The sequence below is a fragment of the Mixophyes fleayi genome, chromosome 2 (genome assembly GCF_038048845.1).
Source record: "Mixophyes fleayi isolate aMixFle1 chromosome 2, aMixFle1.hap1, whole genome shotgun sequence".
In the NCBI taxonomy this organism is placed as follows: domain Eukaryota; kingdom Metazoa; phylum Chordata; class Amphibia; order Anura; family Limnodynastidae; genus Mixophyes; species Mixophyes fleayi.
Genome location: NC_134403.1, coordinates 98,230,832 through 98,251,191, shown reverse-complemented (window position 1 = coordinate 98,251,191; position 20,360 = coordinate 98,230,832). Strand labels below are relative to the sequence as shown.

General features: G+C 38.3%; 1 protein-coding gene across 4 annotated transcripts in view; it reads right to left on the bottom strand.

Moving 5' to 3' along the window:
• The window catches only part of EPSTI1 (epithelial stromal interaction 1), a 53,201-nt gene that overhangs the window by 7,420 nt on the left and 25,421 nt on the right, over positions 1-20,360 (bottom strand). For 3 of the 4 annotated variants that reach the window (XM_075199759.1, XM_075199760.1, XM_075199763.1), the window contains 4 exons: positions 19,560-19,616; positions 19,318-19,392; positions 19,115-19,201; positions 12,494-12,577 (listed from right to left, as the gene is read on the bottom strand). In XM_075199759.1, coding sequence (XP_075055860.1) covers positions 12,494-12,577; positions 19,115-19,201; positions 19,318-19,392; positions 19,560-19,616 — 303 coding nt within the window. The remainder of the gene's footprint in view (positions 1-12,493; positions 12,578-19,114; positions 19,202-19,317; positions 19,393-19,559; positions 19,617-20,360) is intronic. The other variant, XM_075199761.1, reaches the window with a different exon arrangement.

The following is a 20,360-nucleotide window of genomic DNA, read 5'->3' as shown; positions in this document are numbered from 1 at the left end:
AGTGTGTAATCCCAAAAAATATGACAAGCATGAAGAATGTCAGAATTTGATGGACTATATATATATATATATAATGACTAAAGTTCCTTACACAAGTATACTAGTAATTACAATCCCAGAAGCAGTGATGCAAAAAAGGTTCTGATAAAAGTTTAGCAAAGTATATGAGTTGGGGTTATAATGATAATATGGGAAGTGTAATGATGAAGTCGTATGGTATTTGTGATAAAGGATGTGAGTGGTTGGACCATTAGCAGAAAGTTTTATATATAAAGCTTTAGACATGTTAAAACACACCAAATAGGAGAAAAATGTTTTAGAGCTAAAATAATGAACTTTAATAAAGCATTAGAACTATTCCTTCAGTGGCAAAGATAAATGTACATACATGATTTTTATCAATTCAGAACAATTGTGGTATAATGGAGTCATTATTATTAGTCAGAAAACAGTTCAACTAAAGCCCATCACAGAGCAGTTTTGTGCGTCACAACACTACAAATTACACTGTCATAGTATTGAGCATATAACTTTCTCAAAAAGGTTAACAAAACGTCTAATGCTTGGATTAGTGCTGTGATTTTATCCAGCAACCTCGGCCTGTCTACAGAAAATGGCTTTTATTCTGACACCCACTGAGCATGATGAAGTGACAAGAAAGAAAATGGCATCAGGAGGAAGAACAGCAGAATAATCCACTGGCAAGTGGGAATACGGTTTGAAAAATGGCAAGGTTTTATTGTCCTTTAGTTTATTATACTAAAAAGTGGTTATTGTACAATAGTGCACAATGCTACACTGGGCCTGTGTGTGGCGCTATAACGGAATGTAGTTCTTTGGGTTATGAGGTATAAACATAGTTCTCTAATGAAATATGAATGAATCAAATATGAATGAATCAAATATGATTGAAATATCCAAAGAATATCTACAAATGTGTGTATATGTGCTAACAGAGACAGTTATGGGTATTACGTCATACATAATGTACACTTAGTGCAATAACTCGCTTCTATAGTTACATCATTGTATATTACTCATTATATGAATATGTCTTGATATATAAATTCAAAGACTGACTACTACTATGGGAAACATGGCACTAAAATAATATAATAGTACGAAAACATTGCATCTCACCTGGTTTCTATCCTGTATGATTCCCAGCAAAGAGACCAATGAACCCCTAGATTTGACTGCAGATGGGGCTTGCAGACATGGAACACGTATCCTTTAAATCCTTTTAATTCACAGGCACATCTACACTATCAAAGCATCCATAAAGTGTCTTAATTAGGCTTTCTAATCATTGCAAGGTACACAGACGTTGTAATTTCAAATAAACCACTTAAATTTGCATTTTGTAGAAAAGATTAACAAAAAATTATTTCATAAAATATATTGTCCAGCACTCTTACATATATGGAGACCACTCAGAATGGACAATCCACACGTTATGCAAGACTTCAAGATAGCAGCCGATTAGTGATTTAGAAAGGGTAGTAGATTAAGAATCCTACATGAGTGTCTGATATTCCTGTATGGCTATAGTTGGAGTCAGCTACAATAAGCAAGTTATATAGTATAAAAATGTGCATTGTTATGTAGCCCCAATAGTAGGGTTTCAGAACACCTTCTATTAAACATGGTGGGAATGATTCATCAAAGTACCCATACTGAGCCCATCGAGTGTGTGCTTTAAAACCCATGTAAGTCAGCTCTGCGCACTTCAGAAAGCATCAGGGCACGGATGAATTCGGGTGTAGACAATTTAGGATATGTTCCTATGTGGAAGATAAATTCGCAATAGAAAAAAAAATATTGAATTAATGCCACCAGTTAATAATAAAGTGAAATTAGTGATAAAACAGTAAAAAAAAAGAACAAAAAAAGGTTTTTGCTTTCTTTATATTTTCCCCATAAAATACATTTATTAGGATGTTGTTAATGTCTACTGAACATAAAATAAATTTTTACAGTCACTCCTGGGGGTAAATGTATCATACTCCGGTTTCTACAACTCGCGGGAGTTCGGCGAGATGACAGCTAAAAGGGAAACTTGCTTTTACAAGGCAGCGCCGCTTTAAATTTTAGCTGTCATCTCGCCGAACTCCCACGAGTTGAAGAAACATACATTTACCCCCTGATGGCAAACACATATTATAGTATGCTTACGTTATCACTATTGATCAGGACTAGCCCTGTAGCTGTAGTGGAGATACGGCAGGAAAACAAGTAACTTTGAGATGCCCAGAGCTTGATTCGGACGTGGCTGTGTGCGCTTAAATTTGGCACCCCCTTACTGTAAATTAACTACTGCCAAAGCTCCTCCCCTGCCCCATCAACTCCACGAAATCATAGACTGTAGTAAGTGCCCTTGTGTTAGATGACGGAGTGGACATGGCTGCGTTTGCTGGTGTATGGCGGTTCTGGAAATGCGCAGAGCTAATTTGAGTACGTTACGTTCAAAATCGGTAGTTACTTGATGAATCAGGCCCAGTGTTGTCTATGTACAAGTGGAACAGACTGGATAACACAACATGTCACAGGCTACAACCACATTTCTCAATCAAAAAAGATGTGATATTGGTTTGATGTATAAAGCAAATTCTGCAATAAAGGCTATTTCACCTGTAATGCTTTACTGGGATGACGTCAACATTGCTTCACAGACAACTGGCTATAAATATCAACTCAAAACAAAATGTTTACTATATTGTGAAATTGTATATGTTACAGCCAAAAGTATTAATTTACTAGTGATAAGAGAATTGCTAAGTACAGTAACCCAGTTAAATACCAAGATCAAATCAACAGAACAGTGGTACAGGTGAAAGTGATTCACACCATAACCTACTCTAATGATTGTAAAATATATATTTCTATGTGAACACTTCCTGAAGAATGACTTTTACATTACATATGATGCATGCACTGCCCATCAAATTGCATGTGTGCACTGTAGCATTAAAGAAACTTAAAATAAACATGGTAGGTTCGCCTATATCTACTCAACAACAACAACAACATACTATTTAACCACCACAGTTTTACAGAAATCCACCTTAATGGGCAACTGCCACTTCCACACTATGGAGGCAGCCAGTACAGTTATAGCCTGTGTCTAATCGTTTTTTAACGCAGAGTGACTGCTGCCATTGTGTAGCCCATAGTACAATTTCTCCATGCATAATGTTAACGCTAAACACCAAACCATTGATACATTTTATTGATAAGTTTTACTAGCAATACTATGGCTTACCCCATGGTTTGCTGCATCTATCTATGAGCTCACAGTAAGGGCTGAAGAAAACACTAAATGACCTATGCATCCAATAAAAAAATAATTAAAAATGCTATTTAATTGCAAATAAATAAATCAGTATCTGTGGCCTGAGCAAAGGTGGCTGTCAGAAAACACACATACGGGCTGGAATGCAAGTGATTAACAGTTATGTTACCGCCTCTCAGACAACAAGCGCTGTAATGTGTAAAAAAATTATAAAAAAAAAAATATAAATATATATATATATATATATATATATATATATATATATATGTCAGAAAAAGGTATCATAGTTGCCCGCTTAGCAACCAAATATTGTAGTGGTCAGAAGCACCTAAGAGGAGGCACTTTATCTGAAACTGCTATTGCCGAGCTTCCAAGGCAACGTAGATCCCGCCATCCACGGCTCCGATTTCCTACAGGCCTGGAGACTGTGGTGGCCAATAGTCCCTCTCTTCATCCTCATTCAATTGCAGCAGTTACACCTGGCCCAAATGATGCAGTCCATATGCAATCTACAGGAGGCAGATTAGACGTGTGGATCTGCAATCAGAGGAGGGTATTGAGGCACTGACTCAAGGCACATGCAGTTGAGGCCTGTACTTCATATTATAGGTCCACCAGCTCCAAAGACACTGTGACATCTCTCAGATCATCGGAGAAGTGATACATCTCTAATAGAGGAACAACAACTTTCAGAAAGATTGTCAAATGAGGTAAGAAGCGCCGACTGCTCTCTGCTCCTCCCGTTCCTTGGTCTACTTGGAACCCGGTCAACCTTGGTCCAGGCCCACACAATTAGCTAATAAAACAACAATAGAAAGTGCAAACTCTAATCACCCATCTAGGTGATCACATTACATCAATTAAACAAATTAAAACAAAAACACACTGCTACTGAGATGGATACAGATCAATCCGATGGTCAATAATTATGTTTTATTGTCTTAATACATTATTATTATTTTAAAATATTTTTAAGGCCATTATTTTTGTGTTTTTGCAGTTTTTACAGTCTGTTTTTGCTTGAATTTGTTTAAATTTATGTAATGTGATTCTTAGGGGTGTAATTAGAGTTTGCACTGTCTATTGTTTCTTTAAAAAAATGTTATACGATAGGGATTTCCATGTCCCATATTGAGAGCTGCAACTTGGTGTCTCCTTTTTGGGAGGTGAGGTAATCAGTAGACACAGAGAGACCTAATGCTCAGATTAAGCTGGGAAGCTTAAGAACAAGATACCACACAGTAGCAAGAGTCTGCAGGCACAGGTAGCATGGAGGTCCAAGTAAGCTGGGAAGCTTGATACCCGGTGGTAGCAATAGTCTGCATGCACAGATAGCATGGAGGTCCAGGTAAGCTGGGAAGATTGATACCCGGTGGTAGCAATAGTCTGCATGCACAGGTAGCATGGAGGTCCATGTAAGCTGGGAAGCTTGATACCCGATGGTAGCAATAGTCTGCATGCACAGGTAGCAGTAAGTCCAGGTACGTGAGATGATCAGTGAGTCAGTCAGGATCAGCACACAGGAGTTCCTCCAAGAGACCAACAACAGCAAAGACAATTGATGAACTGGGTCAGATTGCAGGGAGAGACAACTCTTAAAGGCCAGATACAGGTGATCAGCCTCCAGGAGTAATGATGGAGGTTTAACCCCTTGCAGGAAGGTTCAGACAAAGGCAGTGCAGCCTCTAGAGATGAGATACTGAGCTGCAGCCGGAGACAGATTGTGACATACACATTTTTAGCTTATAGCACTTTAGAGCCATTTAGGTTTTTTTTATCTATATAACCAAAAAAAATACCAGTGAACAGATTGCTGGTGTGACATACGGCACTTAATCTCTCAATAGCAGACCTACAGACTGCAAAAAAGCAGCATTTTCAAAGGGAGCCCAGTATCCCTAAAATATTCTTATACCAAAAGAATCAATGTAATTTAATTTCCTGTAACAATTACATCATAGTATATATGAAAACATAGGGGGCCTCATTCAGCTTCGGACCTTGTCCCTTTGTGTGCCGTATCTTGCATGAAATAGCTCTGTGCATGCTCAGAAATGGATATTACGCCAATTAATACAATTTCATGCAATTCTTGTCTGAACGCAAATGACACTTACTACTGTCTACGAATTGAAGGCCGAAATAGGGAGGGAAGGGGCAGATAAACGTAGGCAATGTACAGTAAGGGCGTGCCAATGCAGATGTAAGTGGCGACAATTTTATTTCGGTTGTAAAAAAAATGTTGTTGCATGAGTTCTTCCTGCAGTCTGTACTGTTAACATGCACAGTACAATTTTCTCAAAGTGCCATCTGATGGCAAAAAAAAGAACTGAAGGGAATTTCAATATTACACTTACAGAAACACAATTAGGGGTATATTTACTACAAGTTAACCCGTGCATGATACTCATGCATTCTAGTCAAATCAAGCTACTTAAGGTGTTAAAAAGGTTCTTGTCATGCATTTGGGCCATAGCCCAGGCCTCCTCAGGGGAAGAGCGTTACTTCCCGACGCAAGCACCCTTTATAATGTATGTTCATGAGGTAAAATTACCTCACGAAAATGAGTTTGAGCCCTCAACTCGTAAATTTATCCTTTACTACCCCTCCCACGGGGGGAAGGGGGGATGATGGAAGTTGAATGACTTCACTATTCAAATTTTTTTGTCAAATAATGTCAGTATACCAAATTTCAGGTCAATTGGATGAGCCCTTTCTGAGAAAATAGTTTTTTTCCCACACACACACTAACACACACCGCTAGGCTTTTACTTTTATAATATTAGATAATGCTAATAATTTAGTAGGTTAGTGTATAACTCCGCCCAGCAGGTGGCGCTGCAGCTTGTTTGTTATTTTTTCCACACACAGACTAACACACGCCACTAGGCTTATATATATTAGATAAACTGCGGGTTTGAAAAAGTGGAAATATTGCCTACAGCAACCAATCAGATTCTAGCTATCATTTATTTAGTACTTTCTACAAAATGACAGCTAGAATCTGATTGGTTGCTATAGGCCACATCTCCACTTTTTCAAACCCGCACTTTAGTAAATATACCCTTTGATGTGATGTGATTCCAAAAAGTGTCAGCATATGAAAGATTAATAAACTCACTCACTATTAGCAGACAATTTGACGTGCTACATCTGTAACTGTGGTGAACCAATATTAATTGGAATGCAGCCTATTAAATCACAAGGAACTAGTGACATCAATGAGACAGTTTCCATTCTCATTAAAAAGCTGCATTCTCATGGTGTGCAACAAGTGCACTTTATTGCAGCAGTGATTAAAATGCTGGTCATTCCGTATGTGGAACATTGCTATGCTTAGGAAATAGGCTACTGAAACTTTATTTCTATTAGCTCGGATAAAATGAATGCCAATTATATCTATGTAACTCAGAAAAATGATATGCATATAGCAGACATTAAAATCTCAGGATATGATATTAAAAGTATAAGAGGAAATATAATTACTGTTTCAAAACAGAAGTTAAAAACCCGATGTCGTTCAGGAAATAGCCAGAGGATTATCTGAAGTTGATGAAACACTGGGAAGAATAAAAGGTGATTTAACAAATGTGGAAGCAAGTCAGCGGGATGATTAGGGTAATGCAGAAGAGAATAATGGTTTGAAGGAACCATAAAAGATACATCACAAGAGAGAAGAATGATTGATGCAATGGGAGAAAAAAGCTCTGAGACGAGGCTTAATGCAATATTAAGTAGAGGAAAAAAACTCAGAGTCTTTGTGGAACAACGATGGCAAATGTGAGCAGCTGACAGAAGTTAATGCAATAACACCTTGGTGGCAGATTTATAAATGCTAAGGAAAATAAAGGTTAGCTAACAAAACTAATCAATTTTATGTGTCAGTTGCTGTGGGATTTATGTTAGAATTTCAATATACATGTCACACCAGTTGTATACCAGACTCAAACACCTGAAGGGTCCAATTTTAGAGTTGACTAATGGTTTGTACAAAATTACTAGATGACCTTATAATATCTCTTACTGTTGATATTTAGAAAAGGACAAACGTTCTTAGGAGCTACGTGTAATTTAGCAGACATCATTGATCACTGATAATCCATTACCATAGAGCAAGCTAGAAAAAAAAGGTAAAAACAGGAACAAAAGGTACAATCCGGGGTCACAATTGTACAATAAGTCTAGTTAAACTAAAACTGTATTGACTTTTTTCATGAAATACAAATATAGCTGGAAGCAGACACTGGATTCAATGATAACAATATGTAATGATCAAACGGGGCCGTAACTAGGGCTGTGCGACAAGGGCGACCGCCCAGGGCGCAACGCTGAAGGGGGGCACAATTTAGGAATATTTTAGGTTCAATTGGTTAAAATTGAGGGCTAGGGGGGAGGCATTTGTCTTTCTCGCCCCAGGCGCTAGAATTCTAAGTTACGGCTCTGTGATCAAATGCCTTGAAAGGTGGATGTACCTAGTAAAGCAATAATAAAAAGTGTGTTTTTGGCAATTAAATGTTTATATTCTAAAAATGTAAAGTCCTAACGCACAGAGGATGACAGGGATTCATTAATGTCTATCGTATTATCATACTTGGCACTCACAAAATAAGTCTGGAGTTTTGTAGAATTAACAAATATCCTGTCAAAGAATTAGTGGAAAAGTAAAACGCGTACGTATTATACAGTAAGCATAATGAGTTCAATATGCATCTTACAATATGACATTTTAAATGTTATTATGAAGTAGCAGTTGATAGGCAGCCTCTTACACACACAAATGATCAATACCACTTGTTACACTTTGACACATATGACACACAGATTCTTATACAAAGTCATGACCTGCAGCTGTAATCCTAACTGCAGTCTGTAGAGTTGTCCTGTCATTAAACTACAATACAGTATGTCTGCAAGTCCTCCTTCCACCACTACACACAAAAGGATCAGATTTGTTTTTTAATCTGTTTGTTGTAAACCAGACTGTTCACTGTAGGTTTACAGTAGTTACAATTTAAAGACTTGGCAGCACTCCTAATCTTCTACTACAAGGTGACAGAAAACGTAATTACTTGGCAGCCTGTACTAATGCCAACACTTTTCATGGCTGCTGAGTTACTATTAACACCAATTTATAAAGCACCAGCATGCTCCTCAGCAATGTACAATTGGGAACAAACAGTAATAAAACAAGACTGTGTTTTAACAAACAGACAAAGAGGTAAGAGGTACAATATAGCAGATGGGTTGTGGAGCAGATCGAATCTCACAATGTTTGGTGTTTAAGTAGATATTACATGATTTCGACCCCGTAAGTGTGTGGTTGCTACACTGTATTCACAAGATAGCAAAAAGAAGGCTGTATGAATGGATACAAAATACATACAATATACGTGACTCTACTGAAAACCAGTGTAATGTTCACAACTTTCTTGTACGCATGACTACATCAATAAATGTCAGGATATTTTACACCGCTGTCAATCTTGTAATACCTCTTACAGTGATACAACACAGTTTAAGTAAAAAATTCTACATGAATCTCTATAAGTGTTATACACAATGTCCTGACCTGTAGGATCCAGCAATGTGCAGTCTGTCCGGTTTCCAATTTTTTTCTGACCTTTATCTCAATCGATCCTTGTTCTGTGTTCAAGCCTGAGTGTAATTGTTTTTACCTTAAATTGTAAATAGTTCTTCACTATGGGCCTGATTCATTAAGGATCTTAACTTGAGAAACTTCTTATTTCAGTCTCCTAGACAAAACATGTAACAATACAAGGGGTGCAAATTAGGTTTCTGTTTTGCACATAAGTTAAATACTGACTGTTTTTTCATGTAGCACACAAATATCCACTTTAGATTTCAGTGTACAAATAAGCTATCAAGTATTTGTGTGCTACATGAAAAAACAGTCAGTATTTAACTTATGTGCAAAACAGAAAACTAATTTGCACCCCTTACATTGTAACATGGTTTTGTCCAGGAGACTGAAATAAGAAGTTTCTCAAGTTAAGATCCTTAATGAATCAGGCCCTATATGCATTTCTCCCTGTTATTCCATACATTTACGAATGATATGGGAACAGCACCTAAATAAAATTCCCTAAGCACCGGGAAGATAATGGGTTTTTTTTGTTTGCTTTTTAAAAAAATAAGAACCTAGATCTACATCTACAAAGGGAACCTCAGCCCAACACACTTACATAGGGAGTGGAATATGGAAGCCGCAATTCCATTAATACTAAGCCCCGTAGTGGAATCCCACAAGCAGCACAAGTGTGTGACATCATGCATTATACAGTACATAGAAAGTGTAAGTGCAATCACTTTTTGTCTTATAAAATTGTACATTGTCCTTCACTATATGTGCTTCTCTATCATTTCGACTACAATCAACTGATATTAGAATATTGGAATATATTGAAAATTCACTTGAGAAAACTGGGAGATTCAGACTTGAATACAGAACAAGGATTGATGCAGATTAAGGTCAGAAAAAAGGAAACCAGTTAGATTATACATTACTGGGTTCTATAGGGGAGGGCATGGTATCTAACGCCTACAGAGAGTCATGTAGAACTCAAGAGACATTTATTTTGCTTCAACTGTGTTGTATCAGCGTGAGAGTTATTACAGGGTTGGCAATGGTGTAAAATCAAAATAAGTCCTACATATTCAATAACTGGTATAGAACCGGAGTGCTCCAAATGCAATTCTTTTATCTTTTTTTCTTCTATTCAATGGTGTAAAATATCCTGGCATTTATTGAAGGGCTGTAGTCATACATACAAGAAGTGAACCTTGAAGTGGGTTTCAGCTGTATTATTCAGTCCACTGCACTGCTTTTGATACCGAGAATGAATTGTAGCTTGTAGGGGAGCTGGCGAGTTTAGAGCCGTGGTTCGCCTGGGCCCCTTGGGCTTGCGCCTTGGGCGATATTACCGCCCGCACCTGCCTAGTTACGGCTCTGGATATGTCATATTGTCAAAGGTCATCATGTTTGGTATCAAAAAGATGGACAGAGTCATAAGGGATTTATTAATGATAAAATGGGATCGATGTCACGCTCTACAAAAAGTTATATCACATAGTAGAATTGGTTAGTAAATCAGTGATTGAAAAATGGTGATTGAAAAAGTGTTACAGGCCACAACTCCCTATTAGCATTAAACCCTGACCCTGTGAAGACCATCCTATTTCATGTTGCTTAAAAACCTGTGTTCTGAAGGAACAAACTGTCAACTTCTTGGGGAATCAATCTAATTGAAGGACTGTCCATCTTTTCTGCCTGCCCAGGCATACAGATTATAAGTGAGTTATGCTTGTACTGTGATCCCTTTTGTTTTTAGAACTGTTTACCATTTTTTTATTTGTATGTCAAATCTTTATCTAATTGTTTTTATTATCTGTAAGCATTGTACTTTTTGTATATTAAATATAAAATTTAATAGTTCTGTCCTTATTGCTCTAAACAAATCCATTGCCTGTTTAGAAGAGACAGATTGCTTGGCTGGATTAACTCTTTAGATACCAGAGTGAGAAGAGTTAACTATTTAGCTACCAGTGCACAGAGTGTGCGCAATTGGGCGATTAAGTCATAGGTTTGCTACGGGCCTTATTCGTAGCTGGTGGCAGTTGCTGAGAGGTGTGAAGCGTGCGTTTGTGTTGGGATGGGACCAGTAAATCTGTAGCCTTAGAGAAAGAGGTGAGTGTGAGATTTGGGGCTGGAATCCTGTGTGTTCCCTTACAGTAAGCTTCCAAGTCACAAGTGTGCAGAGTGCGGTTAGTGACCGATAAAGGGGTTCAGGAGCGGTTTCCTGACAGAATAGAGGTGATATATTGTATGACGGTTGCAATATATGATAACTAATTAGGGAGTAGCTAGAGGGGCTTATCCCTGACAAGCGCTCTCCTGACAGTCAACAGCCGTGTGACACTAATTATGTCTCAGGGTACACTATTGTGGTGGATCTTGGAGCGCTACAATCTCAATCATGATTCGTACAGAAAATAAAATGCTTTTTTTAGCACTTTAACCACACATCGTCAACAAATATTAACATACAAAGTAGACTAAAAATTGCATTTAGTATGCAGAAAAATAGTCATTTTATTGTGCAACTGGTCAATATTAAAATTAGGGATAGTTCCAGGGAAAAATCGTTAAAACTTGGGATTGTCCCTGGATATTAGGGACAATTTGTAACTATGCATTACAGAGCTGAAGCCCCTCCCACAACTTTACAACAGTCTTATAATGATATCAGTTCAGTCACTGGTCTTGTCCATATGTATGAATCCACCAATCCATACAGTGCATTTCTCCAAAGCAAGTCAGTCACTGTCTGTTGTGCTAGAGAATCACCTCCCTCCTAACACAGCAACTGGCTGCAGAGGGGTGAAAGAGAGCATAGTGGCTGAATTTAGCTAAGTATAAAGACTCCAGTTATGTCACTGTATATTATTCAGCTCTGCAATACACAGCATCTGATATATAGGTAGAAATATATTGGCTTTACCTGCCCTCAAATTGCACTGACTGCCTACACACAGTGAAGGCAGCTATTTACTGGGATTAAAAAACAAACACTTAAAATTGTGTTTCCCCCCTGAGGAAGCTTTCCTCATTTATGTGTTTGGTGGAGGTCAAATATTTCACAATTTCTTTCCAATCTGGTGCTGCTGCCAGTACATAATAATGAATCTTACTCATGTTTTTAGCCCTTCCAGCCATTGCTGGGCTCAGCAAATGGGGCCACTGTCTTTGGGTCCATTAATGTGAGGTAACCGAAGGGGGTCAAGATTTATTCCCACTTAATGTTTACAATGGATAGTAATGACCTTAGGGATGAGAACCAATTTTGAGTGTTCTCCCTTTAACAAAATGCAGCCTCAATTCACTAGCAGCTAGTGATATTACTGTGGAAAGCCTGCATGAATATCATGAATATCAGTTCGCTCTGAACCTCTATGTCAGCAGTTCCTAGTGAACTGATAGGCTGCATTCTCCAGCATAGCCCACACAATGGCTGCCTCCTCTATGGGTAGGTGACAACTGTACTTTAAAATAATTAAAAAGGTCTGTCTTCTAGACAAGTCAGTGAAGACCTACTGTATACAGGTTTTATAGTGAGTGTGAAGAACACATACATCCAATGTATAATATGTAGGCAGTATGACATAAATATATTATGGACATACCTTTCTGCGCTGCTCTTCTTTCATCTGCTTCAGTCGTCTTTCTTCTTCATCCTTTTGCTCTTGTTTGTAAGACTTCTGTGTTGGCTGCAATAAATATTACTCATTACCAAGAAGGACTTTCATAGAAAAGATGATCTGATGTAGTTAGCAAACTTATTACTAATAATATTAAATCATTTTATAATATTAAGACCAAGTGAGATTTATTGAAAATTCTGTAAAGATACATCATAGCAAATTCAATGATTATGCTAAAATAGTGTATGCATTTTGTCTGTGTGAATAAAATGATCAGCTCTGTTTTCTTGCTCATCAATTCAATTAATGTCAAACCATACAACATATTCTCTGTGTGTATTTTTACATATATGTAGACCAGGTAACCCCAAGGGCCTGTAGGGGTGTTAGTATGTGGCTGCCTATTGTCCTAGTATAGTGCCGAGTTGAGGTGATGGGAGAAAGGACACAGAAAGCACAAGGGAATGTCAGCAGTGAGATGGTTGCTTAATCAGCTGTTAAATGACCTTTACAATGAGAATACAAGTTGCTATAAAAGAACTACCAATACCCTTCACAAATATATATGTAAAAAGTAACCATAACTTGACATTACTTGATGTATCTGACATTGTAATTATATTTGCTGTCCAGTTATGCACAAGCTGCTGATCATTAGTATTTTAAATAGTGAAATATTGTCTGTGCTATTCAAAAAACTTAAAGAAAGGAAACCCAAAGTGTATAGGGGAAACAAAACTCCACAAGCACAACACACATCATATATCTACAGTTTTGCTAAGCATCTGAAACTCATTAATATTTCTGAATGCTCAGTGGCTCGCCATATAGGCCAACCAGTATTTAGGCATAGTGATCCTTAAATACAGAGAAGACAGTCTATACACAATACTGTTTGGAAACACACACAGAATTTATGGAAACCACGTTGTTTGCTCTAACACAAGGTACAGTATACGGATGGCAGCACAGGTAAGAGCCCAGGAAATCTACTCACATAGAAAATATAGGCTCTTCCTCCCTGTTGTTGGTTAATTCTTGGTTGAGACATCTGCTTTGTAATTCTCTTTAAAGGCCTAAAGCAGTATTATGATTGTACTTTATATACTGACTGTTCTAGTTGGCTTGAGGGTTTCATACGTTGGGGATCTCAGCAGGAAGCACAGGTGCACAGGTAAAGTATAGTCACTTGCATGGCCAGGGCTTCAGGATCACTCTTAAAGTTTGCTTCTGACCAAATATTATCAGGTAAGATAAATGGTATTCACCCTACTGTACAAATTTGTAGCAGATATTAAAATATCGGATGCAAGCTGCAGATACAGCAAATACAGCATTTCATAATGCTTGCTTTGTCAGGTGTGCGTCTATCTTACAGGCACTCTAAGAAGATTTTGTTAGAAAAAAATTCTCAGTGGAACCGACACATCCCCAAAACATAATATTTGCCATTAAGGGGCTTAGGGGCAGGGGCTGGCTGGCTGGCAGACTTTAGCCTGGGGGGCAAGCACATAGCACTGGCCCATAAGTAGCGGCTCATCCTTAAAGGGTGGTTTTCGGTACATATATATTTATCAATAACAAAAGAGCCTATTTTAGTGTTTGGAGGCTGATTAGAATGGAATTTATCAAAATGCAAAAAGCCTGTTTGCTTTAAAAACCTGATGTTTTTGCCAACAAAGGGATTGTTTTTGCTATATACTAATAGGGTTATTATTTGTTTTAATGTTAATCTAAAACAAATAATATTATAAGTGGTACTGGGAGGAGGAGCGCAGCACTAGGTGTCAATCTGACACATTGGCCCAGAGCTGGATTAAGGCTTTGGGGGGCCTGGGGCACTTAAGACAGGGGGGGTCCTATGATGTAACATGGTTATCATTTTAGACAAATTTCAGAAAAATACACAGGCAATACAGTGTGCACACAGTTCTGCCTTCACGAGCAGTACACTGTGAAGCGGGACATTCCGCCCAACTGTCCTAAGCGAGACAGTCACCCAAATTCGGGACTGTCCCACCAGATTCAGGACAGTTGGCAGACTGTCCTGCTCTCTCCTACCTGTTCTTGTCACTGTCACCACCGGTGGCTGCTGGTGTCTTTAGATCAGTTGCTGCTTGTCTGGATACAGGAATGTTGGAAGCCCTATTTTCACCAAAAAAATTAAATTTAGAAAACTCCAACCAGCCCAGGCGTTAAGTCATTAGCACCCACATTTTATAATTAAGCCTCCCTCCATCCCCTGCATTAAAATAATAATATTCACATTTGCTAAATCGATCTATTTCCCTCCAACCAGCCTTGACATTAAATGGCATTCCCATTTAATATATAAACCTTTGTCCCTCCCTCCAAACAGCCCCAGCAATAAATTAACAGCATTTACGTTTAATACAACCATTTCCCCCAACCATCCCCAGAATTAAATAACTCATATTCATTCACATTTAATAAATAGCCCTGCTCCCAAAACTCAGCCCCACATTCAATTAATAATGCCAAACCACCCCAGCATTAAATTAAAGGTCCTGTCACCTCACCTTAAATTAACAGGCCCCACTATTAAATTAAATAGCCCCACCATCACCCCACAAATAAAATAGCCACCATTAAATAATTAGCCCTCATCTGCACTCCACCATTAAATAACCTACCTCCCACACTATATTATGCCCCCCCCCGTCCTTCCCCACATATATTAACATACTGCCCCCCCCCCACACACACTATATTAACATATTGCGCCCACACACACACATACATGTATATTAACATACTGCGCCCACACACACATACATTGCCATGATACCCGCACACACACACACACACACACTATATTGCCATGATGCCCCCCACACACTATATTGCCATGATGCCCACACACACACTATATTGCCATGATGCCCACACACACACACATTATATTGCCATGATGCCCACACACACACACACTATATTGCCATGATGCCCACACACACACACTATATTGCCATGATGCCCAAACACACACTTTATTGCCATAATGCCCCCCCCACACATTATATTGCCATAATGCCCCCCCCCACACACATTATATTGCCATGATGCCCACACACACTATATTGCCATGTCCACGCTCACACACTATATTGCCATAACACAACCAACACACACACTATATTGGCAGGATGCCCCCCCCCCCACAAACACACGATATTGATATAACACACACACTATATTGGCAGGATGCCCCCCCCCCAACACACACGATATTGACATAACACACACACACTATATTGCCATGACACATACACACACTATATCGACATCCCCCCACACTTCCATCCGCGCACTGTCTGCTTCTTTTCTCACATGGGGCGGCACCTGTCACGTGGTGCACGTTCCATGCGATACCGGGTCTCTGATAGGCCATACAATAGGGGAGGGAGGATCCGCATTGCTCCATGCGGCCAATGATAGAAGGTGGTAATACAGATGACTGGCCCAAAATAGACTTTTTCTGTCCGGACCAGCATGCCCCTGCTTAGGGGTATATTTACTAAACTGCGGGTTTGAAAAAGTAGAGATGCTGCCTATGGCAACCAATCAGATTCTAGCTATCAGTTATTTAGTACATTCTACAAAATGACAGCTATAATCTGATTGGTTGCTATAGACAACATTTCCACTTTTCAAATCCACAGTTTAGTATATATACCCCTTAGTGTTAGGCAAATTTGCACACTGAAGATGTATGCATGAACAAACTTACTTATGTGTATATATAAACAGTAGAAGTTGCATCAAGTGTAAAAGTGTGCTTACACCCCAAAATAGCATACATACTGTGATAGTAGGAAATGCTAAAGTTGCACTACTCTATTTATACACAATATAATAATGTAATGAAGTGTCAATTACACAAGAGAGACTATTGTCTTGGCAATTATTAATAAGTATGAAAGTCACATTTTCATTATAAAATGTAAATAAATATAACACTTACACACCTGTCATATAATAAACCTGCCCTGTGAATTATTAAACCAGTATCACCCGAAGGAGTTTATAAGCAATCAGCCCATCAGAAATGGCTAGAGAGTGCTGTTGATAGTCATCATTATCATTGAAAGCACAACTCCCACAGAATTCACTTAAAAAATTGCTGAGTAAAAATAGTTAACCCTAGCAGCTGTTCATGCATTATCCTTCTGATGGAATTGCAGCAAACGAAGAACCCCATAAGAGGTATAAAGTGATCGTATCATTATCCCACTGATGCAATCTCAGCAAACGAAGAACCCCATAAGAGTTATACAGCTAACCCATCACTGTCCCACTGATGGAATTACAGCAAACGAAGAATCCCATAAGAGTTATAGAGCTATTCCATCATTATCCCGCTGATGGAATTGCAGCAAACGAAGAACCCCAGAAGAATTATACAGCTATCCCATCATTATCCTTCTGATGTAATCACAGAAAACGAAGAACCCCATAGGAGTTATACAACTATCCCATCATTATCCCACTGATGGAATCACAGCAAACGAAGAACCCCATTAGAGTTATACAACTATCCCATCATTATCCCGCTGATGAAATTGTATCGAAGGAAGAAACACGTAAGGTTTATACAGTTATTATAAAAATTAGCTTTACAATTACTGCTGTGAGCTGGACATTTACATTTCTAGAAAACCATTAATGATATAGGACTTGCTATTAGATTCAGGAATGGCCTCTATGGACCTCTCAACATATCAAAAGTTCTCTGGTACCAGATGAATACATTTTGGGAAAGCTGACAGATCTTGTGCAAGTATATGTTGCTAGCCAGTGTTATTGCCATACATTTTTGGACTTTGACTCTTATATCTTATATGTGTATTATATTTAGTTGTGGTGAGACTTGTAAAAACTTACTTTTGGATTTTGGGACCTTATTGGACCAGGTGTATTCTAATAGCGACTAACACAAATTCTTCTTCGTTGTTAGCATTGTCCTATATCTTCGGTCCGTACAAATGCCAAGGTACTATTATAACTTAAACTATTATCTTATATCTGAAGCAAAAAAATATTGATTGCGTCCAACTCTTAATGAGCCCCTAAGTCTTTACGTGAATAAACAAAGTTAAACAGAAGTTGGGCTTATGGAGAAGATTGAGACCAGATGAATGCAAAGGTCAAAGGAATGTCAGGATTACAGCTGATATGTAAAGGTGCATCCACAAACAACATTTGTTGGATATACGCTGAACTTGAAAACAGACAGGATTTTCTCACTTACTGACTTGTCCAAAATGCAATTAAAGAAAAAAAGATTAGAGTCCCTTTAAACTAAATATGAATGAGCACTAGCATCATTTTTATTCCTTTATCTATAAAAATGGTAAGTAGTTGCTGTATTGTAAGTTACTTCCTTTAAACAGATGGAGTTCAAAGAGTGAAAATGGTAAAAAGTACAATAAGATGCAATATCTAAATAATGCAAAACCTACAGAACACGGGTCATATTCAGTCCAAATCAACCGTATATGCAACACCAAATCAGAATCCAAAAGAGTAGTGCAAATGCAAAGCCAAGGTGAGGGTAGGCAGGTAACAGCCCATGTTAGAAGCCAGGTACGGTGAAACATCAATAGAACTATAAGAATCAGAGCACCCAGGGATATAAAAGAACATATCACCGACAAATTGGTAGCGCACTCCAGTACTGCATACACTAAGGATCATTTATAATGCAACAAGTACACCTAACTGTCTGCCTAGCGCATTTCAAGGTGCACACCAATCTCACGGTCCTTGACATCAACCCTGCTATAGAGGGATGTGCCTACACATCCACCATACTGTATAACCATCAATAGAAAGTCCAACCTACTACCACTTTAGGACCACTCTCTTCATTCATTTAAACATGATTGAAAAGATTTCCTAAAATAATGCTCTGCTTATCTTCATTTGTGGAAAAAAATACTGATAAGCATCTTGGGGCATCGGCAGTGTCTTTTTTACATGTATCTGTTTTGTTCTATCCCCCCTCAATTGACAAGTGAGACCACCCTGGACAAGCAGGAGCCAAAATTGAATAAAATAAGGTGCTTAAATCCCAGTGTCCTGCATCTTAAAAAGTCACACCAACATAGGTGCAAATGTGCAGTAACCCATAGCAACCAGTCAGACAGTTGCCTGCATTAGTTCAACTTGCATGAGACTGATCAAAGATAAATGTTGATTTGTCGCTATATGGTCCTGCATAATTGCACCTATAAAAGTAGATTACTTCAAATGGTGAGAATTTTACGGCAGAGCAATGGACTGCATGTAAAAATGTTATTGTATCACATAAAAATTACCAATTTCAGCTACCGGTCTTTGATAATGAATTCTGCTTTTTGAAATGTTTCTTTCATATGTGATCTAACAACATTTTGGACTTTTCACGTGCAATTCAGTGGTCTGCTATACTAATTTTACAGTATGTCAAATGGTTCCCTTTTCACTCTGTATTCAGGCTACAAAGACATAACACATTGAGTTGCATCTCATCCTTGTTTACATACTCTACAATTCCATAGCAATATGACAAAATAATGAGTATACTCAGGGAAGTGTGACCTTATGGTATGTAATTTCCGTAAAAGACAACTTTTCCATGCCTTGCTGGATGTTGGAGATATCCTTGTCTTTCCCTTGTTTAACATCCTGTAAGACATCAGTCACTATTACAAACTTGCCTTTGCTTAATCTTATTTATCTTTGACAATATTTTGGTGATCTTATAGTCTCCAAGGAAACAAAGCAATGTTTCATTCCTGTACCTTCCAGCTTTTCTCCTTCTTGAGTATTGCACGTGTTCCCTCGTCCAGATCCTGTTTAATAGCATGGCTCCTCGACTGCAAAAGAAATAGCCAATCTCTTAGTACAAATATGTCACCCCAGTACTGAACATATGAAGTTATTGACACGTATGTTGCTGGATCACAGAGCTTCAACATGAAACGTCTTGATAAACAACACTACTGCAAATAGAACATACAATACCATTATTCTCTGGTTTTACCTGTGTGCGCTGTGCCTCCTTCATTTTCCGCAGCCTCTCTTCCTCTTCTGCTTTGTGCTGTTATATAAAGGATTATAAATATTACTCAGAAACAATATGCTCATAAAGGTACTCGTAATTGTGAATTTTTCTATTCATAGAAAAAAATGCTAATTTCATCCAAATGTGCAATTAATGAGATAAAATACCAAATTTTACTTACCTGTTCATACAGCAATTTACCAGGTGTGTTTAGTGGTCTCAAGTAGATGATTCTCTCTCCTGTTTGGGTTGGACTTGTTCGCCAGGAGGTGGGCAGGGTCTCATGAACCTCTCAACTGCATGAATGGGAAGTCAGAACTGTATGTGGTACCCACCGGACAAGAGTCCCACCTAGTCTCAATTGCATGTATGGCAAGTGGAACACCAAATTGTGCAGATAAATAATATTTGGTATTTTATCTCACTTAATTCCACTACAACTTTAGTCTTTAAACTAATGAAGAGCAATGTTTTTAAATTTAAGGGAGTTTTACAAGTCAATTCAATAAGAGGTACTGAAAAAATGCTAGAACCCACAACCTTTTACGATCTAATACATCTAGCTAATGGAAGAAAATTTAAAGCTGCCCACAGGATTAGTGTCAAAAGGCCATAGATACAGGTGGCAAAATTGAATGAGATGCAGCCATTCAGCCCATCGGGTCAAGGGTCTGCATCATGGCCAACATGACTGGTGGCTGCTGGCGTGGGTGAACGATGATCGTAATGGTCCAATTAATTTCAATCTGATCATTATCAGGCATAGGAAACACTGAAATA